This window comes from Podarcis bocagei (assembly GCF_964188305.1).
Source record: "Podarcis bocagei genome assembly, chromosome: 16".
Lineage (NCBI taxonomy): Eukaryota > Metazoa > Chordata > Lepidosauria > Squamata > Lacertidae > Podarcis > Podarcis bocagei.
Window position 1 is genome coordinate 13034081 of NC_138142.1, and position 23324 is coordinate 13057404.

General features: G+C 46.1%; 1 protein-coding gene across 13 annotated transcripts in view; it reads left to right on the forward strand.

The window, feature by feature from the left end:
- Positions 1–23324, forward strand: part of ARVCF (ARVCF delta catenin family member) — a 615179-nt gene that overhangs the window by 534070 nt on the left and 57785 nt on the right. For 10 of the 13 annotated variants that reach the window (XM_081174768.1, XM_081174756.1, XM_081174762.1 and 7 more), the window contains 3 exons: positions 2106–2277; positions 5191–5208; positions 10636–10707. In XM_081174768.1, coding sequence (XP_081030894.1) covers positions 2106–2277; positions 5191–5208; positions 10636–10707 — 262 coding nt within the window. The remainder of the gene's footprint in view (positions 1–2105; positions 2278–5190; positions 5209–10635; positions 10708–23324) is intronic. The other 3 variants (XM_081174765.1, XM_081174766.1, XM_081174767.1) reach the window with 1 other exon arrangement.

The following is a 23324-nucleotide window of genomic DNA, read 5'->3' on the forward strand; positions in this document are numbered from 1 at the left end:
TTACAGACTCCGTTAATCCAGAAATAGTACCTCAGGTTAAGAACTTTGCTTCAGGATGAGAACAGAAATTGTGCTCCGGCGGCGCGGCAGCAGCAGGAGGCCCCATTAGCTAAAGTGGTGCTTCAGGTTAAGAACAGTTTCAGGTTAAGAACGGACCTCCAGAACAAATTAAGTTCTTAACATGAGGTATCGCTGTATTGTCCAGCTGTCCTTTGTCAACAGCAAATTGACAGTTTTTTGTGTTGAATATATGTGATGTGGTCATTTAAGGACCTAATAGATATCTAAAGCCATTTGCACATGTTGCCATGCAACCAATCCATAGAATGTTGGTACCCTATATATAGAAATGAGCAAACCAGTAATATTTTAGGGAGCAGGCTAGCAGACGGGGCCCATTACTTACTCATAGGAGCCTACACGCCACAAAACACTGTTGCTGTATGTAGGTTTTATTTTATTTGTTTGTTATCTTATATTTTGGAAATGTACATCCAGGTTTTTTCCCTTTGGATTTTTTTTTGGGCCCCCCCCCCCAAGAGAGTGGGACCCTAAGCTATAGCTTGTTTAGCTTATACATAAATCTGGCACTGCATGTACCTACCCCACCCCTCGCCCCTGGTAACAGCTTTCCGCAGTATCATACAGAAGTCTTTCCCAGCCCTGCTGAGCAATGCTGGGGGAATTAGAATCACAGAACCATAGAATTGTACGAGATCCTGGCCTAACCCCACCCCTGCAATGCAGAAATATGCAGCTGCCCCACGCGGGGATTGAACTTGCAACCTTGGCATCATCTGCACCATACTCTAACCAACGGAGCTATGCAGGCTGAGGCTGGGACCACCTGCATGCATAGCAGATGTTGTGCCACAGCCCCAACCCTGGCTGTTGTTGGTCATTGGCCTCTGTGCCGAAGGAACAAGACTCATAACATACTGAGTCTCTCTTTTTCCCAGCCAGGGCATTCAGCGGAGATTTAGTTGCGTGGGGTGGGTGGGTGGAGGGGCCCGTTTCCGGGTGGGGGGGTACCCTATGGGATTTTGATGCGCTTTTTGTTCTTCCTCGACTCCTGCCAAGCCCCTGATGAATGACCCCGCTCTGGAGGCTGAGGCAGTGGCCTTTCTGCCTCCCGAGAGACTCATTAGCTGCAGACTGAACCTCTTGCATAAAATGTGTGTTTTCCATCACTGAGCTGCAGCAAAAGGGAGGGGGGGAAACGGGTGCTTAAAAATTTGCAAGTGACTTCCCTTGATAAGGTTTTGTTCATTAGGGGAAGGAACAGAACTCGGTTGTAGTCAAGCTGTTTTTCACACAGAAGGTCCCGGGTTCATTTTACGGCACCCCTGCAAAAAAGAAAAAGGAAAAAAGATTTAATAATAATAATAATAATAATAATAATAATAATAATAATAATTTATTTGTATCCCGCCCATCTGGTTGGGTTTCCCCAGCCACTCTGGGCGGCTTCCACAGAGACCAAAAATACACTAAAATATCACACATTAAAAACTTCCCTGAACAGGGCTGCCTTAAGATGTCTTCTGAATGTCAGGTAGTTGTTTATCGCTTTGACATCTGATGGGAGGGCGTTCCACAGGGCGGGCGCCACTACCGAGAAGGCCCTCTGCCTGGTTCCTTGTAGCTTTGCTTCTCGCAATGAGGGAACTGCCAGAAGGCCCTCAGCGCTGGACCTCAGCGTCTGGGCAGAACGATGGGGGTGGAGACGCTCCTTCAGGTATACTGGGCCGAGGCCGTTTAGGGCTTTAAAGGATGGGAATGGCTCCATTTCTCCCTGAGAGCCACTGACTGTGTCATGCTGGCACAGCCCTCTACAACCCGGTGCCCTATAGATGTTTTGGACTACAACTCCCATCAGCCCCTTCCACATTTGCTGTGGCTGATGGGAATTGCAGTCCAAAAACCTCTGGAAGGCACCAGGCTGGACAACGGCTGGCGTACGCCATACTGAGCAAATAGTCTCACCTGGTTTAAGCAATTTCCTATGTCTGCTTGTTTTTCGCATCTTCAGTGGTGTAAGATAATTGCTTACCAGTGATGGTTTTTCCTTCCTCCCCCCTTTTTGGGCATCCGCCTTGCCGCAGTCTGTGGAGAACTGTGTGTGCATCATGAGGAACCTCTCTTACCACGTCCACAAAGAAGTCCCGGGAGCTGACAAATTCCAGGAGCTAGAAGCAAATCAACTTGGAGGCCTGGGAGGAACTCAGAAGAAGAAGAAGGACGACGCGGGCTGCTTTGGAGGGAAGAAGGCCAAAGGTTTGTGTTGCCATAACCCTAAAGCAATGGAGTCTGCTCCATTGGGGCAAACAGGGCACATCCCCACCAATTGATTTCTCCAATCCCACCTGCCTTCTTGTTTATGAGTCAAGGAGGGGCACTTACTTGCCATCTCCTTCCTCCTCCTTCCTTCTCAATGTTGCCCTTTCAGAACTCAGCAGGGAAGAGGCCGTGTGCAAAACGAAAATTGGTTGGCTCAGCCTCTCCTTGGCTCTGGCGCCACCTGCTGTTCGCCTCCTTGCCTCCTGCCCTACCAGTGCCCTACCAGCCATAACTGAAAGCCAGAAGCAAAATGCTTGTGTTCACATCATACAACCCAGCTTGTCCAAGGGCCAGCCTTTTGCACTTGGATCCTGGTGTGTGTGTGTAGCTGCCCCTTGCCCTGCCCTGTTTGAAGAGGCACTTCTGTCTCTTTCTTCTGAACCTCCCAACAGTCAGCTTCATGGGACAACCCGTGAATTTTATTCACCTCTATCGTGCCCCTGCTTACTTGCCTTTTTTCTAAACTAAAAAGTCCCAGGTATCAGAACCTTTCCTCCTAAGGGAGTCGCCCCAATCCGTTTATCGTCTTGGTTTTCCTTTTCTGAACCTTTCCTTCAGTAACTGTTTGGAAGCAAGGTGACCAGACCTGTACCCTGTATTCCGAGTGTGTTCGGCCATAGATTAGTGTAACAGCATTATGATATGGGCGGTTTAATGAATAATGGCATAGAAGATGATGAACTAGAGGCTGGGGAGTGAGGCTCATGCAAGCCCCAGTAACCCAACACTCAGGAATCTCTGCACACCTGTTGGACCAGGTTGGCCCAGCATGTTAAATGAAAGAGAAAAGACACAATGGGAGGTGTGGTTTGCATTACACATCTAAATCAGGGTCAGTCTCTGGTACGTCACAAGCTTTTAACCTAATCTGTGCTGAACAGGCCTGGTGGCTACCGAATGTTAAGAATGTTATACAATAAAGATCCATTGGTATGTAACACCCAGGCATTTCCATCCCTTCGTCACCCTGACCTTTGTAAACAGCTGTTTCGTATCACTGATCCATGGGCCTTTTAACCCACTGACTCGGTTTCTGTTGTGTGAGAGTATATTGGCCCTGAGTGTGTCTGTACCTTTGAGCACAGTTGTGTTAAAGGGTGAGAGGGAAGCTGCTGGAGAAGATTTGAAGGCAGGAATACAGGATCAGAAGCAGCAGATTGCACTTGGGAGCTCACACAGAGCCTAGAGTTGTATCCAATATAGCACTAGGTTTATGATTTGATTTCTTTATTTAATTTATTGATATACACTTTAAGCAGTCCCATTAAGCAGGCTGCAGAATAGCAAAATAAAATATATACAACAACGGAACTGAGAAACTAGGATAGAATGCAATGCATCGGAATATTAAGTAAAACTGTGATCGAAACTATACATTACTAAAAACTGACAACAGAGCAGAGCATTTTGAAACGTCTTTAGAGTCACGGATCCCTTCCTGCTTCAGCCTCCGTCTTGGCAAAGCACATTGTGGCTCACGAAACGCTACACGTCACCCCCAAATTCTGCCTTACATCTACTGAAATTGTACAGTGCTTACGACTCATTCCGTTACCACTCTTCCTATTCTACTCTCGCACCTCACATGCACCCACCAGTATGCACAAATGCAGTGGCGCTGTGGTCTAAACCACTGAGCCTCTTGGGCTTGCCGATCGGAAGATTGGCAGTTCAAATCCCCACGACGGAGTGAGCTCCCGTTGCTCTGTCCCAGCTCCTGGCAACCTAGCAGTTCAAAAGCACACCAGTGCAAGTAGATAAATAGGTACTGCTGTGGCGGGAAGGTAAACGGCATTTCCGTGCGCTCTGGCTTCCGTCACGATGTCCCATTGCGCCAGAAGCAGTTTAGTCCTGCTGGCCACATGACCCGGAAAGCTGTCTGTGGACAAACGCCGGCTCCCTTGGCCTGAAAGCGAGATGAGTGGCGCAACCCCATAGTTGCCTGTGGCTGGACTTGACCATCCAGGGGTCCTTTATCTTTACCTTTTACCTTTTTACAAACACACCATTCATGCAACCACTCCAGAATCTCCAATTCTCGGCCACTAACCACTATCACAAGTCTCTCCTTTGACTCAACAAAACAATTCACTGCAAAAACGGAGAGGAGAGGACAGGAGAGGGTTAAAGTCACTTAGTGATATATTTGTTCTTGTTCTGCTGCTGGGGCCCTCCAGAACCTGCTGCACCACAACTCCTGTCAGTCCTGATTGTTGGGTCATACTTGCTAGTGCTGTTGGGAACTGTAGCACAATTACATCCAGGGTGCACCATGCTGGCTTTCCTTGGCATAGGAGCTTAGCCTACTTCAACCCCACCCCACCCAAGCTCTTTTTGATGTTTGTAGAAGAAGAAGAAGAAGAGTTTGGATTTAATATCCTGCTTTATCACTGCCCTAAGGAGTCTCAAAGCAACTAACATTCTCCTTTCCCTTCCTCCCCCACAACAAACACTCTGTGAGGTGAGTGGGGCTGAGAGACTTCACAGAAGTGTGACTGGCCCAAGGTCACCCAGCAGCTGCATGTGGAGGAGCGGGGAAGCGAACCCAGTTCACCAGATTACGAATCTACCGCTCTTAACCACTATACTGCACTGGCTCTCAAAATCAAACAGAGAAAAGTGGACTCTCCTTTTTTGCAAGTAACGAGTGTGGTATACACCATGGGGGCAAGTGTGTGTGTTTTTCCCCTCTTCAGGAATTCAGAGTTGCTATTTACCTGTAGCTCTCGGGTTTTGAACCTGTTCTGTGAAAATCCTGCAACTGATTGTTCGTCTGTTTCCCTCTCTCGCTTTCCTCTTGAAAACCTTTGTTTCTTTTTTTTCTTCTTTGGCTGCTTTTGTGGTTATTAGAGGAGTGGTTCAATCAAGGTGAGTCTTTTCTACATTTCTTCTCTGACGTCGCTGTCCTTTCCCCTTTCCTCTTCCTGTATATACAGAGGCGGAAACTGGCAGCAGAGGTTGGCTACCCCCTGCTGCCCCCCCCCCCGTTCCCAAGGTGTGTTGCTGCTACGATGCCCCATATCCCACTTATTTGCTTCTGTTGCTGTAGACTGCAAATTCCTGTGATGAATTCAGACTGCTTTGAGTTACTCTTCTTCTAGTGTGATATGGAGGAGAGCTACTCTTAGAAGACCTTCCCGTGGCCAGTCCATTAGGGCAAGTGGGGCTCTGCTTCCTCCAAGCAGTAGTGTAGTGGCAAATCCAGAAATGCAGGGTCCCTCCAGGATGGTCTCATCCATACCCCCTCAATAATCTTCTAATTCTCCAATAATAATAGCTGGGAATGCATTGCAATGATCATTACAGATCTCCCAACCCCATGCCCTGTGCCAGGAGTGGAAAGCTGCCTTTCAGCTAGATTTTCTGTGCACGTACACGGGCAAATGATTTGGAGTGCTCCAATATCTTATTTCAGGGTGACTTAAGATGTGTTTTCCTTGAATTTCCATTGTACATAACAACTAGCATGCCATTCTCTTGAAACTGAAGTGCCTTGTGTTTTCAGTGTTCCTATAAATGCTTAGTTTTGGAGCATTCGGTACAAGTCCTCCTTGAGATTTTTCCCACGGAGCTTCTCCAGAGCGACCCTAGGAGCCAATCCTCAATGGTTAGCTCACTTCATTTTTTGCTGATGGACTCCGATCAGCACAAAGTGTGGCAATACTCCTTCTCAGTGGCTAAAAAGCTCCCCTTTCATGCTGGTTGGATGGCTCTAGGATGCTGGAAACAAAAAAAACTACTGCAGAAATAGTAATTGGTCTGGGCCACTACACCTCTGCCTCCAAACCCATCTGACTTGTTACTTAGATCCAGTCCAGAACCTGGTCTTGGCTGTCCAGTGCCCTGGGACAAGTACGGAGGCCTGGAGGGCACATTTGGCCTAGCCCAAAGCTTCCCAGCCCTGGCATAGGGCATGGGGTTGGGAAGCACAAGATAGGAGATGGCCCCAGTATCCTTTTGCATGCATGCCCTCCCAAAACTTGAACCCACACTCCACATAGTTCCCCACCACCAGTGGGGTGGGGAGTTTTTCTGCCAGTACCAGCTGTTGTGAAATGCTAACATGGGAGTGTTCCATGTGGCAGGTAGAATCTATACTTTGAACAGCATTCATGAATGCTCTTGTGCTCAGCTCCTGTTTGCATGGTTCCTGCGGGGCATCTGACTCGTCACTGTGAGACGGGGCACTGGCCTAATGAAGCCAGGGTCTCCTTGTGTTCTTGGTGCCATCCATTGGTTTGGGATGCACCCAGATGTTGAAGCCATTCCTCCGGCTTCTGTGTGGTGGTCACCATGTCATCCTGTTAGATTCCAGTGATGTGGCCCTCCAGATGTTGTGGGACTCCAGTTCCCATCAGCCACAGCTAGCATGGTCAGTGGTCAGTAGTTTTTACAACATCTTGAGGGCCACAGGTTTCTCCATGAGCATGTATATCTCAATGCGAAAATCAGACCTACTGCCTTTTTCTAGATTTCTTGGTTGGAAAGGTTTTGTTTTAATACTAAAAGGTTAGAACTTCATTTGTAAATTCAGCCTTTCTCGTCTTTTCTCAGTGGCCAGAGCAGGGGATAATGAAAGTATGGCGATTGTTTATATGCTGGGAATCAGATGCACTTGACAGCCCCCTGTTTCAGAAAATATGGCGTTCAAGAAGCTTTTAATTTCACGGCTTGAGAGATTGCAAATCGTTTATTATACAAGCAAGTTTCCTGTCAGGCAGCCCTTCCTGTCCCCAAGGTCTTTGCCAGCTCTGATAGCCAACTCCCATAAAGCAGGCCTGTCAGCTGCCATCTTAAAAGCTGTCTTTCTTCTGCTGAGGGCTTCAGCAGCGCTTCTCGTCTGAAAATATACCTCTGTCCCCTTTGGGACGGGGCCCCTGGGTGTTGTCAGACGCCACTTGACGGCGGGGAGAACGAGAGGAGCGAAGAGGAGGGAGAGGATACACTGTAAAGACAAATCTGATGTGCCAGAACTCCTGACAGCTGCTGAGTGCCACATAGGTTGTAGACCTGCCATTGCTGAACTCTGAGGTAAATCCAGGGCAGGGGCAGAGAGAACAGCCCTGGATTTCCCTAAACTTTTCCTTGGGAATTTAAAAACCTCTAAGGCTGCTGATATGTTGGTCTTCTTCCAAAATACTACATCCTGAAGTGCAGTTAGGTCAGGGGTGAGGAGCCTTTATCTTGCTGAGGGCCTTATTCCCTCATGGACAACTTTCCAGGGGTGGGTGGGGCCTGAGGGAAACATGGATGGTGCAATGGGTGTGAACCTTCCTTTTGTACATTAGGCTAGATTTCAACCACGCAAAAGTCACTTCGTTCTACACACAGTGGCATAGCGTGGTTTGCCAGTGCCCGGGGCCACACAGAGTAGTGGTTGGGAAACGGATGAAGCACGCATGCGCATTCAACTGCCTAACAGCGTCCGCATTACCCAGGACAGAGATAAGAAAAGAAGAGGCATTCTATTGTCTGGAGAGGCCACTTCCTAGTTCGTATGGAGAAGTCATTTTCAACAGAAGTGTGCAGTGGTATTGAGGCAGCACCAGGTGTTGAAATTTTGCACACCTAACCATTTTGCGCCCGGGGGCAACCAGCCCTCTGCCCCCCATGCTACACCACTGTGCACACACTGCCTCAGCACAGCTGCACACTTCCATTGCAAGAGGCAATATTACCATTCCAGAAGGGATTCCCTACAGGCAAAAACACTCACGGGGGGGTGTGGTAAGGGACGTGGCTTATGGTGAAACTCAAGCGCCAGGTATAGAGACCTGGAGGGTCGCGTTTGGCCCATGGGCCTGAGGTTCCCTACCCCTGAGTTAGGTAATTTTTAATTCTGGATTGAATGGTCTTATGGGGTGGTGGTCTTCACTTACTTCAAATTGTCTTCTCTTTTCCACGCCCCACCCCCTTAGTAACGTGTACCATTTTGCTGGGTGAGCAAGTCCAGCTGCCTTCGGGTGACCCTTCTGCTGACTGGGGGTCCTGGACTCCTGCCTCACATCATCACTTATTGCCTACACCTGCATTCCAGCTATGTCACTCTGCCCTCCAGCTGCTGGGATCAGGCCCCAGCTGAAGACCAAGACTGGATGGGATTTTAAGCCCATCCAAGAGATGCTGTACATTTACCGGCAGTAGAGCACAAGGAAGGGATATCTGTGGTCTTCCGGGTGTTGCTTGACTTGCAGTTCCCATCAGCCTTCATGGCCAAAGGCCAGGGGTGGTGGCAACATCTGGCTTCCCACAGATTCTCCAACCCCTGCAGTTAACTATGTAAAATTCTACCCAAGTGGACAGAGTAGTAGTAATAATAATAATAATAATAATAATAATAATAATAATAATTTATTTATACCCCGCCCATCTGGCTGGGCTTCCCCAGCCACTCTGGGCGGCTTCCAAAAGAATATTAAAATACAGTAATGCATCAAACATTAAAAGCTTCCCTAAACAGGGCTGCCTTCAGATGTCTTCTAAAAGCCTGGTAGTTGTTGTTCTCTTTGACATCTGGTGGGAGGGCGTTCCACAACGCGGGCGCCACTACCGAGTAGCTTTTGCTGGAAGCCAAATGCAGCAGAACAGAAACAGCACTGCATACAATCAACATGGGTTGGAATGGAAATCAATGCTTCCTCATCATGCACACCTTTAACAGGGAGCAAAGGTGTTGAAACAGAGAAAAGGGGCATAGGGATCTGCAGGGCAGTAAGACCAGGCAGTGTTTTGTGGAGAAAACAGAGTGTGTGTTTCAGGGGGAGTGTGATGTTCTCCACTTTTGCATTCTAAGTTCTCCCTTTCCTTCTCTCTTTCCCCCTCTTGCCTTCTGCCATAAATTCTTGTCATTTCCGAAGTGACAAGTTAAGAGTCCTCTTCTCAGAGAAGCATATGGGCTTAGCTGTCATCAGGAAAAAAATAAAATAGTGGCGTTCTGTCCCAACAGCTGACATCTTGCCTCTTGGCTGTTCTGTTTGTCTCCCAAAGCAGGGTTCGGCTGTCTTGTTTTGAGTGGTCTAAAAGAAACAAAAACAAATAAGAATGAAGGATCTTCTTCAGATTGCTATCATTGACCCTAGCCAAGATTTTGTCAAAAAGCGAATAAGAGAGGCCAGTTGGGTGGGGAAGCGACTTTGGTTTTGACATTGAGCCTGTTCTGTCGACAGACACAAGCAAACTCTGTTAGCCAAGTTGTCTGGTTAAAAAAGTGATGGTTGGATTTAACGGGTTTTGAAACCCGACAGCTAAAGTGTATGAAATATTGAAAAACTGTGATCAGACCTCCTGTTTCCATGGCAGAAAAAAAGGCAGGATATCAATGCAATAAACTATTAATAATCATGAAAATATATCAGGGACATCGTGCAAGCAGGAAGATGAACCCCATTCTCCCCATGAATGCCCCCCACATTAGATGTTTAACATTGGGCCATGAGATATTTTGGTCAAAGACCAGAATTCTCCCCAAAGCATGTCCTTCCCATGTATTAGAGGCAACGACAACTGAGCCAGTTTGAAACCAGCTTATGTTTGTAGTGTAAACATGTCCTTGAATCTGATCAGACCTGCACATTGACATTTGTCAGTTTCAGATTTAAAACTTTGCTCTTGCGAATAAAGAGTATACCAACACACATTTAAAAACACTTGACCTGTACTCTGGGAATGTTTTGGGGAAACTGGTTGCATTTTTCTGTGTATATCATGTTATTTAAGCGAAATAAGAGGTAATGTTTAGTTTTTTTCTTCCTGGTAGCAAAAATATTTGGGGGAAGTCCCCCTTAGAAGGTGTGGGTTCCCCCCACTAACTCTTTGAGGCCCAGATAATGGCCACTCATTCCCTGAATAGTTGTTTTGTTCTTCTCTGTGGCCTTTTGTTTTTAGATGTTTTTATTGTTTTGTTGGTGGTGTGTTTGCCACCTGAGTTCCTTTTTGGAAGGAAGAGCAGGGGTTTTTTTATAAAAAAAAGAGAGAGAAAAGGATGAATAAATAACTTTTAAAATAAATAAAGAAGTGAAACAAATTCAGGATTAGGCCCGGTGGTTGACATTGCAGCAAGTCTCACTAACCAGTACATAAAAATATGTGTTTATTACCTTGGAATGTGAAGCCATGACAAATGCTTCCTTGCATGCCTGGAACTCTCCTGCAAATGGTGCACGCATGTGATGATGCTGTGTAATGTTGGGCTTTGTGCCCCATTTGTCCTCTTCTCTGGACGCAACAGTGACTGATTCAGGTTTATTCGTGTGCTGCTGATTCCTTTCATTTCTCATTCTTCTGTGTCGTGCACAGGGAAGAAGAACGGAGATGTGGACAGAAACTTTGATACACTGGATTTACCTAAGCGGTCTGAGTCAGCAAAAGGTAATGTGCTTGTGTGCGTGCTTTTTCAAAGATCAGGAAGGGGCGAGGGAAGAAGCATGCTCTTGAGGGGTCTTGCAGAGGGATTGAAAAACGCCACATTTATCCGTATCTTTCATGCTTCTTTAATTTCACTATTAAATGAGCGTTCAACGGCCGGTTCTGTTCCCGTCTATTATTTTGCTTTCTGATTGAATTGGTTTGGAGAAGACATAACAAGAGCTGAAGTCTTCTTTTGCAAACAATGTGCATTTTCTGCTCTGCTTCCTATAGCAGATTTAAAGGATTCTAACAATATTGCCTAATGTGTGTGTGTGTGCTGTTACAAATTTCATGCATATCTAATAATTAAATTTAATATTGAGGAGATGCCGTCTTTGCTTTACATCACCCAAGGGCAGCTCCAGGGCTGGGTGCTGTTTGTGTACCACTGTTACCTTGGCACCCCTTTTCTTCTGTCACCCATCGTGGTCAATGTGTGGTTTGAGCTGTATACTCTTCCTTCTGTTTGGGTTTGATGGGTTGAAAAGATAACAAAACTTCAGGTTTGTTATCGTGGCAAACAAAGCCATTCTGAGTACAGGCTTTACACGTGGCCAAAATGGAATCACAAGCGCATGCGAAAACATACCGTACTCCCGTTACAGATAGGTAGCCGTGTTGGTCTGCCATAGTCAAAATAAAAAAAATTTCTTCTAGTAGCAACTTAAAGACCAACTAATCACAAAACAGAGAAACCAGTAGGAGAACACTTCAATCTCCCAGGACATTCTATACAGGATCTCAAAGTAGCTGTTTTACTACAAAGGAATTTCAGAAATAGACTGGAAAGAGAAGCTGCTGAATTGCAACTCATTACCAAACTTAAAACCATGGAGAGACCTGGTTTGAACAAAGACATTGGATTCTTATCTCATTATACATGACTTAGCCATTTTTCACCTTCTCACCCCTTGCCTTCTCCTGTAAGACCTATTGCAGTCGTTAAGAGTCGTCAACAGGCTCATCTCAGCTATCTGCCAATCTCCCATTCCCACCACCCTTCTGAGTAATACCCCTCCCCACCTTCTCTCTATATAGAAGGATCTGGCAACTTCTGTTTCAGTGTATCTGAAGAAGTGTGCATGCACACGAAAGCTCATACCAAGAACTAACTTAGTTGGTCTTTAAGGTGCTACTGGAAGAAATTTTTTTATTTTATACCGTACACTGTGTATAAGACTAGGTTTTTTATTCAAAAACCATGTTGAAAATTGGGGGTCATCTTATACATGGATAGTGCATTGTGGGGTCATGGGATTGGTTGTTGCTGCGAGTTGGAGATAGTTATTGGTGGCAAGGGCTGGTGTTGATTGGCTGTCGCTGTGGCAATTGGTGGGCGATTTGCTGCTTTTGTCAGCGAGGGAACAGAGGATAGGTGGTTTTTGCGACATATGCGAGCATTATTTTTGGTGTGGTGGGTGAGCGATTTTCGGCCACCCCCCGCTAAAAAAAAGCTCAACAGCTATGGGCAATCCTCCCCCCAAAAAGCTCAACAACTTGGGGGAATCCCCCCCCATTTTCTAAATTTTGAGTCCCCCAAAATAGGGGGTGTCTTATACACGAGGGCATGTTATACACAGAAAAATACAGTACTGTTTTTTTCTTCCTAAAGAGGTGATTTGAGATGGGTTGCAAAAGCTGCAAAATGTTGAGGCTTCCCCCCTGCCCCAAGAGTGGGGCAAACCTCTCGGGGGGGGGTACAGATGCCGGCCAGTGGAGACAGCTGTTTTCTTCCTTGGCAAGAAGGTATCTTGGGACTCAGCTACATTAGTAAAAAAAAGCAATAGTGTTTTGAATGTGTTACAAACATGCAACACCAAGATGGCTCTGGAATGCAAATAAATAAATAAATTTAATGCAATTTTTCTATAGCGAGGGAGACCCTCGGCCGCGCCAGACCTAAGTAGGCGAGGCCACACACCCCAAGCCAGCCGATTGGCTGGCTCGGGGTATGACACGTCCGAGGATTCCCTGTTATCACGTGGGCTGGAGCCAGCCCCCGCGATTGTGGGGAGGGGCGTGAAGCCCGCAACCCCACCTCCTCTCTATCTCGGAAGTGGCTTTATCCCCCCCATAGAGAAAATATACGAAGGTTAATATTAAATATCCAATATCTTTTAATCAAAGATAGAAGAAACTAATCTAAATAAAAATGCAAACACAAAGAAGGCCAGGGAACAGGGGAAAATAAAAAGGAGAGCTTCTGATCCTTCTTCTGTCAGCTATATAGAGAAAATAGATCAAAGCCTCCACTTCAAGATAACACCCAACATTTCACTTTCTACAAACCAATATATTCTTCAATCCTCAAACCCAGATATCATAAGTTCATTTTCTTCTTCATGCAAAAAGCCTATAAGGGGTTTCCAATCTTTAGCAGATATCAACAATGGCTTTTCTCTGATTAAACACGTCAACTTTGCCATCTTTGCTAAGTCAAAAAATTGTAACTACCATTCCTCCAAGGTAGGAAATGACGACTCTTTCCATCTTTGTGCATATAAAAGTCTCGCCACTGTGATTAGGTATTGAAATAATGTTCCATAGTCAGTTTCTAATTGTATATCCAACTGTATTTCCTAGCAGGAAAATTTCTGCTTTCAGTTGAATGGTCACATTTAAAATCTTCTGCATCAATGTTTGTATTTGTATCTGACATTTCTTAGCTTTTTCCACCAAGCATGATAAAATGTCCCTTTATATTTTTCACACATCCAGCAAACATTTGGAACACCTTTATACATTCTGAATAATTTCCAATAAGGTGTCTATGATCATAATTGGAAGCCCTTCTGATTAGAAGTTGGTTAGAGATTGGTGCTGATAACACAAAGGTCGCAGGTTCGATTCCCTTACAGGGCCCCCTATAAAATATTTGAGGAATACATGAAAAAAGTCAGTGTTGGAGCTTAAAAATGAATATGCAAAAGTTTAAAAGGTGCAAAGAAATAGAATAATATTATACTAAGGATGGAATAACAAAGTGAGTAACGCAACAATAACAAAAATAATAGTAGGCAAAGAAGATCGCACATGAGTGGAGGGAAGTACTGGGCTGTGGAGGAGGGAAGTGAAGGGATTAATTGAAATTGTTAAAGATTGGTATAGGATTTAAAAGATTTAAATTTCCGTAAAGATTCTCTAAGGAAAGCAGAAAGAAATATCAGGTAAAGGTATCAGAGAGGAGATCCGTGTAAATGAAAACATGAGACTTATGGTTTTGCTATATATGTTTTTATTTTGGAGTTGTCCTTTGTAAATACTGTAATGTATATTATGTGAATAAAATAATAAAGATGGGGGGAAATATTTGAGGGGGTTGCCCCCCCCAGTTGTTGGGTATTGCAATTCAAATGATGTGTGAGCATTGCGTCATGTGATTGATCATGCGGGGCGGAGCTTACCAGCCCACCTGCCCCCCAATATTTTATTCAAGTTGGCGCCCCTGATGCCAGGTGTCTGAGGGAGATGCTATGGGCAATTTCAGTAATGACGCCCCGTTTGCGGAATGCTCTCCCCAGTGTTAGCCACCAGGTTAAGACACTTTTGCTTACCTTTGGGCTGCTAAATTGCATTGTACCGAAATATGACTGCTGGCCTATTTTATGGTGTTGATCTAAGATCCATTGTTTTTATGGTTATTGATGGGTGAGTGTGTTGGGGGTATTTTGTTCCATTGTTTTATATACAGTGGTACCTCGGGTTAAGTACTTAATTCGTTCTGGAGGTCCATTCTTAACCTGAAACTGTTCTTAACCTGAAGCACCACTTTAGCTAATGGGGCCTCCTGCTGCTGCCGCGCCGCTGGAGCACAATTTCTGTTCTTATCCTGAAGCAAAGTTCTTAACCTGAAGCATTATTTCTGGGTTAGCAGAGTGTGTAACCTGAAGTGTATGTAACCCGAGGTACCACTGTACAGTGGCACCTCAGGTTAAGTACTTAATTTGTTCCGGAGGTCTGTTCTTAACCTGAAACTGTTCTTAACCTGAAGCACCACTTTAGCTAATGGGGCCTCCTGCTGCTGCCACGCCGCTGGAGCACGATTTCTGTTCTCATCTTGAAGCAAAGTTCTTAACCTGAAGCACTATTTCTGGGTTAGCGGAGTCTGTAACCTGAAGCGTATGTAACCCGAGGTACCACTGTACTGTCTTAAACTGGAGAGTAAGGGGAGGTAGCTAACATTCAAATGAGGCTCCAATTAGTTGCTTTGCATACTTTCGGTTGCAGATAAGACTGATGGGAAGGACGTACATACAGTAGACCCTCGGCTTACGTTACCCTCGGGTAAAGTAAACTTCAGGTTGCAAAAGTGGCAAACTCAGAAGTATTCGGCGCATGCAGAAGTGACACCTCCAGTTGCAGAAACTTCAGGATACTGCCAGAACTCTGGAATGGATCCTGTCTGCAACCCGAGGTACCACTGTATTACGCTTGGTTCCCCCTTTTGGGGGGGGTGGAAATCCATCTGTTAAAATTCATCCATTCTTATGAGTAAGACACATGTTTTTTGTTTACCAATTAGCCTGATGGACAGTTCTGGAGAATAGCAATCAAGGCCTAATAAAGGAATTGCCCTAATGTGGATTTTGGATTTTAGCTAGCTCTCCAGTTCCTTTTCTTCTTCAAAGCAGGTATCTGGCCAAAGCAGCCGGCCTACATATTTACTTAACGTTATAATGAGAGTGCAGCAATTTGGAATTATTAGGTGAGATAAGCAGAAGCAGAACGGCCATTTTCAAAGTCTTTGCCTCAAAGGTCAGATCTGTAGCACGGAGCTTTAATTGGTTCTGATGAGATCAGCTGCCAAGACCAAAAAGGTCTTAATAATCACATGAATTTGATTTGAGTGACATAAGGTAGGGTTTTTCCTTTTTAAAAAATGAATTATAGATTGATCTCTTTCAAATGAAAGCACATTTTAGGTTCTGCATTTTTATTTTTATTTAGCGAATGGCACTGCAGGCGCCGTCAGAACGGCTCATGCAAAGCTTGAAATGATTCTGCCCTTGATTCCGTCCACCATTTAAGATTGCTTGGCTTTCCACATTTATAAGAGGTACAGCGGATTAGAACACAAGGCAGGGCCTTCTTTGTAGCTGCCCCTTCTGATCTTGTATGTTTCAGCTTCTGTTTGTTGATCTTTATTCATTGGCTGCTTAATTGAATCATGGCGAAGGACCATGTCCCAGGACCTTGATGCTCTACTGAAGTGTTGTTGTTGTTTTTAAGAAATCTACACAAACACCTGCATTTAAATATGGGTTTGCAATTTCTTTTTGAGCAAAATGTGCGTTTCTAAATGTCCACCTTCCATGCAAGTACACATGTCTAAACATGCATAGGGATGCGGGTGGCGCTGTGGGTTAAACCACAGAGCCTAGGACTTGCCGATCAGAAGGTCTGCGGTTCGAATCCCCGCGACGGGGTGAGCTCCTGTTGCTCGGTCCCTGCTCCTGCCAACCTAGCAGTTCGAAAGCACGTCAAAGTGCAAGTAGATAAATAGGTACCGCTCCAGCAGGAAGGTAAACGGCGTTTCCGTGCGCTGCTCTGGTTCGCCAGAAGCTGCTTAGTCATGCTGGCCACATGACCCGGAAGCTGTACGCCGGCTCCCTCGGCCAATAAAGCGAGATGAGCGCCGGAACCCCAGAGTCGGTCACAACTGGACCCAATGGTCAGGGGACCCTTTACCTTTACTTTGCAATTTCTTTTTGAGCAAAATGTGCATTTCTAAATGTCCACCCTCCATCCAAGTACACATGTCTAAACATGCATTTTCATATGGATTTTGCTTTGCTTTTGAGCTAAGACCTCCCTTCTCAATTTGGAGAAGGGTGAAACCTGGAGCTAAGTGCCCTCCTGTGGCGCAATGGGTCAGTGCGTCTGGCTATTAACCAAAAGGTTGGCGTTTCAAGCCCACCAAGGATGGCTGTGGGTAGGATTCCTGCATTTCGGGGGGTTGGACTAAATGACCCTCAGGATCCCCTCCAACTCTGCAATTCTTTGATTATATGGTAAGAATAACTTTGTCCTGATCTGTGCATTAGCCCAGGAGGTGCAGATCAGGTGTGTTATTTTTTGAAACTAGCGAAGAATAAATAAATTCAGGTGGATTTCAAACCCTAGAATGTGAGAAAGAATACAACACAGGAGAGTGCTTCTGAGCATGCGCAGAATCCCTGGCTCTCTCTCGCCACTAAACTGCATCCCATCTGAGGAATGTAGAAGCGCACATTTGCGACTTGTGCACCGATTAAAGAATGGCCCATATCTTTGCCGGGACTGACAGCTGCTAATTACACAGCAGCCAGGCTGAGCAATGCAAAATCGTCCCAGGCAATTTGAACCTGGCCTGTCGGAACCTCAATTAAGATACAGTTTGATTAAGCTTAACTGCTCTACATTGAGCTGCCCTTGAAAAGCATTTGTGGGCTACAATCAATTCAGAATGCAGTGACCAGGTTGTTAAGCAGAATGTGCTCCCCTCTAGTGCTGAAAGAACTCCACCAGCTTTCAGTTTGCAAAAAGTACAACTCAGCTGCTGCCATTTACTACTCCTCCTCCTCCTCCTCCTCATTATTATTATTATTATTATTATTATTATTACAACCTGCATCTCAAACTTCTGAGAGCTAAAAAACTACCCTTTCTGCTGATCTTCATGCCCAAGACAGTCTGTAGGGAAGGAGGCAGCCTTTAAGATACAGTGGTACCTCGGGTTACATATGCTTCAGGTTACATACACTTCAGGTTACACACTCCGCTAACCCAGAAATACTGCTTCAGGTTAAGAACTTTGCTTCAGGATAAGAACAGAAATCGGGCTCCGGCGGCGCGGCAGCAGAAGGAGGCCCCATTAGCTAAAGTGGTGCTTCAGGTTAAGAACAGTTTCAGGTTAAGAACGGACCTCCGGAACGAATTAAGTACTTAACCCGAGGTACCACTGTATCTGAGATGTAAGAGAATGCCTTTTCATCTTGAATTCGGCCCAGAAATGAACTGGCAACTAAAGATCTCAACCTATGCCTTTCTAAACCCATTTAATCCTAAAATATGCATTTGTTAAGCCCTTAAAATATGATTCCTGATCTGAGGATTGTATCGCAAGCGGAGAACTATATTGCAAAATTTGAAAAAGCATGAAACTGGAATGTTTCCCCTCAAGATGAGCTTGCCCTCAACCTACCTACCTGTCTTCTTCTTTAGTTACAACCAATCCGGGGGGTTTGTCCTGTCCATAACCTTTCTCCTCCTTTATCTCAGTGTTCCCATTGTAGAACTCAGCAGGGAGAAGGATGAGGACAAAACTAGAATTAGCTGGCTCTGCCTATCATTGGCTCTGGTGCCACCTAGTGTTAGCCTCCTGTCTTACGCAGCCCCACTCCCAATGAACACCAACCATCTCCACTGCAAGGACGCTATTGTCTTTCCCTTCCCTCTCTGAATGGCTCCTCCAGAGATGTCATGCCTTGGCAGGTATGCAAGTAGTAGGGCCTGTGAAAACCCACCTCCGTTTGAACCGCCTTCCCTTATTAAAGCTGCACTCTTTGAGCTGAGATGCTTCGATCCGGTCGTGATCCTCTTGTAAAGTCCTCAAATAAAAGAGGTAGTTAAGTTGAGCCGATCTAATGTTCATGACGACCTTGGGGAACTGGAATCGGCGCACGTCCTTTTCTCGCTCCGGAAAGTCAAACTGTTCTCCACGGGACTTTAATCACAAGGGTCTTTTGTCTAATAGGCAGTGATATGTGCCGTTTAAACAATTCTGGGTTTAAAGCACCATTCGTTCCGAGCACTGAGTTTGAAACAAACCGAAAGATGAACTTTTGTCTCTCTTTCGCGAGACACAAAGGGAAGGAAGATCTGGATTGCTGCCTGGCAATCTCAAAGCATGTAGTGCTCCAGGATATTTTAAATGGTACTATATTCACGAGAGAGCTGTTGTGATGCAGAATGAGCCTGAGCTGCTGAGGCTCCCGCTATTATATATTTACTCTCATGGGGAGAAAAGCAGCGGGGGCTGATTTTTGAGTAGGAAAGCAGCCTGAGAAGAAGGAACGATGCAGGCCGTTCTCTCCCCATTCCCACCACTCAGGAGTGTAGTCTTGTGACGACACCACCCCAAAAAACCTCCATTTAAAGCAGGCATAGGCAAACTCGGCCCTCCAGATGTTTTAGGACTACAACTCCCATCATCGCTGACCACTGGTCCTGTTAGCTAGGGATGATGGGAGTTGTAGTCCCAAAAACATCTGGAGGGCCAAGTTTGCTTATGCCTGATTTAAAGCAATGACATCCCACTTTAAGCTTCACCCCAAGGAATCCTAGGTAGTTGGTTAAGGATGCTGAGAGTTGTTCGGAGAGACCCTTGTTCCCCTCACAGAGCTACAATTCTCAGAATAAATTGACAATTAATCTCTTTTCCAAGTGGGAATTGGCGTTCTGTGAGGGGCGGATTAGGGGCTTTCCCAACAACTCTCATTTCCCAGGATTCCTTGGGCGGGAGTCATGACTGTTCTAGGATAATGCTCTAAATCAGCAGTTCTCAACCTGTGGGTCCCCAGATGTGGTTGGACTACAACTCCCATCAGCCCTGAGCTCTGGCCTTGCTAGCTAGGGGTGATAGGAGTTGTAGTTCAACCATATCTGGGGACCCACAGGTTGAGAAAGGCTGCCCTAAATGCATTGTGCAGATGGGGTCCCGTATTTCATCAGCAACGATTTTGTCACACGTTTAGGATGCTTCCCCTCAGAACCTGACCCAGTTTAACAGCCAGCCATTTTCTCGCTGGCAGCTTCTGCTTCGGCGATGTCTGACCTGCGCTCGCAACCCGCCAGTTCCAGCCGCTGGTTCCCCTGGCAAGATCTGTCACGTCTCTTTGAGGAGAACGCAGGGCTGCTCCCTCAGACGTTTCCTGCCATGACAGGAACATTCTAGACCCTGTCAGAGGGGATTGTTTTCTTTTTATGTGGGTCAGCTCCTGAAGACAAGGTGTCGCTTAAACGACGGCAAGCGCATGCCTAAGCAGCCTCCGTATTGGAAGCAGTTTGTGCTTAACTTATAAAGAAAGAAATATGCCAGCACTGACATCAGCCAGAAAGACTCACTCTCCGTGCTGGAAGTCTTGGTCACATTGACATCACACATTTTTTAATTTTTATTTTAAATCGCTCTTTGTTGTTATTTAGTCATGTCTGACTCTTCATGACCCCATGGACCAGAGCACGCCAGGCACTCCTGTCTTCCACTGCCTTCTGCAGTTTGGTCAAACTCATGTTAGTAGCTTCGAGAACACTATCCAACCATCTCATTCTCTGTCGTCCCCTTCTCCTTGTGCCCTCCATCTTTCCCAACATCAGGGTCTTTTCCAGGGAGTCTTCTCATGAGGTGGCCAAAGTATTGGAGCCTCAGCTTCAGGGTCTGTCCTTCCAGTGAGCACTCAGGGCTGATTTCCTTCAGAATGGAGAGGTTTGATCTTCTTGCAGTCCATGGGACTCTCAAGAGTCTCCTCCAGCACCAGAATTCAAAGGCATCAATTCTTCGGCGATCATCCTTTTTTGTGGTCCAGCTCTCACTTCCATACATCACTACTGGGAAAACCATAGCTTTAACTACACGGACCTTTGTGACGTCTCTCCTTTTTAAGATGCTGTCCTTCATGGATCACTGCCTTGCCGTGGCGAAGGGGCTTGAATAACTCAGAGAAGCTATGAGCTATGCCGTGCAGGGCCAGCCAAGATGGACAGGTCATAGTGGAGAGTTTTGATCAAACGTGATCCACCTGGAGCAGGAACCGGGAAGCCACTCCAGTATCCCTGCCAAGAAAACTCCATGGACAAATCACTCTTAGGCCATTCTTAACTTGCAGAGCTTGCCCTCAAGGATCTTGGGAAGCGTAGTTTGTTAAGGACGCCAAGAATTAGACCCCTGACACCTCTAATCACCTGTAACAAACTACAGTTCCCAAAAGTCTTTGTGGTTAAAGGAGTCCTTTAAACGTGTGGTGCGGATGTGACCTTTTGCTTTCTCATTACCCATACGGAAGAATGGAAGAACTGAGGGGAAGCAGAAATAAGATCCAAACAGGATCAAGCACCCAATGGCGTCATATGCAGCTGTGTGAATCGTTTTATGAAACGTCACCAACTTCCCTCATGAATGCATACGCCTCAGATTTTCAGCCAGCTGCTTCAAGTACTTCTTGATTTTACCCCAATCTTTTCTCTGTCTTTTCCTTCTGTTCTTTGCAATTAAGATTGAATTTTTGCTACAGTAGGCAGGTGGCCCAAACTAGTGGCTGTGTCATTTTTGTTTCTTTATGTGCATTTATATCCCTCATTCAACGACCTCAGGGTGGAATATATAGTTGTCCTCCTCCCTGTTTTACCCTCACAACAACCCTGTGAGGTAGGTTAGGCTGAGAGGGAGTGACTGACCCAAGGTTCACCCAGGGAGCTTCATGGCTGAGTGGGGATTCGAACCCTGGTCTCCCAGGTCCTAGTCTGACACTCTAACCACTACACCACATTGGCTCCCACTAGTAGTTGACTTCACTGCAGATGGTGACAGCAGTCATGAAATTAAAAGACGCCTGCTTCTTGGGAGAAAAGCAATGACAAACCTAGACAGCATCTTAAAAAGCAGAGACATCACCTTGCCAACAAAGGTCCGTATAGTAAAAGCTCTGGTTTTCCCAGTAGTGATGTATGGAAGCGAGAGCTGGACCACAAAGAAGGCTGATCGCCAAAGAATTGATGCTTTTGAATCATGGTGCTGGAGGAGACTCTTGAGAGTCCCATGGACTGCAAGAAGATCAAACCTCTCCATTCTGAAGGAAATCAGCCCTGAGTGCTCACTGGAAGGACAGATCCTGAAGCTGAGGCTCCAATACTTTGGCCACCTCATGAGAAGAGAAGACTCCCTGGAAAAGACCCTGATGTTGGGAAAGATTGAGGGCACAAGGAGAAGGGGACAACAGAGGAAGAGATGGTTGGAGTGTTGTCGACGCTACCAACATGAGTTTGACAAAACTGCGGGAGGCAGTGGAGGACAGGAGTGCCTGGCATGCTCTGGTCCATGGGGTCACGAAGAGTCGGACATGACTAAACAACAACAGTAGTTGACTACTAAGCAGCTCCACCTCCCTGAAACCCAATGCTTCCCCACTTAGAAGCTGTGTAGCACAAATGGCACACAGGTCAGCATGGGGCCACCAGTAGGAAGGCCCTGTCTTGCATGCAGGAGATCCCAGGCTTAATCTCTAGGTGGGGCTGGGAACATCCCTTGCCTGAAATCCTGGAGAGCCATTGCCAAACATTGTACTGGGCTAGATGGACCAATGGTCTAACTTGGTATAAGGCAACTTCTTATTAGGGGAAGGGCCATAGTTCACTGCTAGGACCGTGGGGCCCTGTCTGAAATGTCAGGGAGATGCTGCCAGTCAGTGTTGACAATATTGAGCTAGATGGATCATCAGTTGTGACTCAGTATAAGATCTATGTTAGAAAGTCTTGCAGGGAGGGCCAGAAAGGAGTTCCCTGCCACCTTGAACCCTAGCAAAAAAACCCTAGGGGGCCTGATCCCCCCTCCTCACAAAGACCATGAAAAGCATTAATTTCATTTCTAAGTAAATTATCAAGGAGGGGAAAAAGCAGAACACTGTGGAACAAGAAGCCAACGCTTCTTTTCCCTGCTGAAGCTGAGAAGCAGCCAGCTGGTACCCAGAGTCTACATTTGTGATGGATGAGGAGAGGTGAGAATTTAATGTACTGAGCGGAGGGCGGGTGGGGGGAGTTTGCCACATGAAAAGATCCGCGAGGGAAAAATCTCCTATCCAAGGTAATAAAGTTCTGCCGACACGAAACACTGCAAGACAGATGAGCAATCCTTAGCTCCTTTGTAAATTATGACCGCCACAGGGGATTGTGATGAGCAATGTACTTAGCAAAAACCATTGAAATATGAGAATTCTCACCATTGCATACCAAATGCTTAGTGGGTGTTAATACAATAACATGTGCTTTTGATTTTGTTGTTGTTGATGTTGTTGTTGTTGTCTTGGGAGAACATCTTGCAGTGGCCATTGCAGAGCAGGAGAGGCGTGACCGGCACTGCTAGCCTGTTAAGGGGCACACGGAGGTGTATTGGGGTATGGAGAACAGGTGCTGTTTCTGAAACATGGTCCCAGCTTTGAGCCGATCAGAGTGAAAGGAGATAGATCCGTCACTGGGGATCAGCTCCTAGGGTCACTCTGGAGAAGGGGTGTTGCCAGGGACTGGTTGGGTGAGCAAGATCGGTGGGAGCTGCCCACCCAATAGCCCCCCAGGGAGGACACAGAAGAAGATCACTTAGATCCGGGATCCCGCTGGTGGGACACTGAAGAGCAGCCTGCAGAAGCAATGAGCTTAGAAGCAGAGGGTTTGAGTGATCAAAGAAGGGGGGATGGGAGAAGGAGGACTAGAGTATGGTTACCAGATGTCCCCATTTCCCGGGGACAGTCCCCGGATTTACAAATCTGTCCCCGGACAAAATCCGTCCCCGGATTTCATTTAATGTCGCCGGATTTATATTTTAAGTGTTC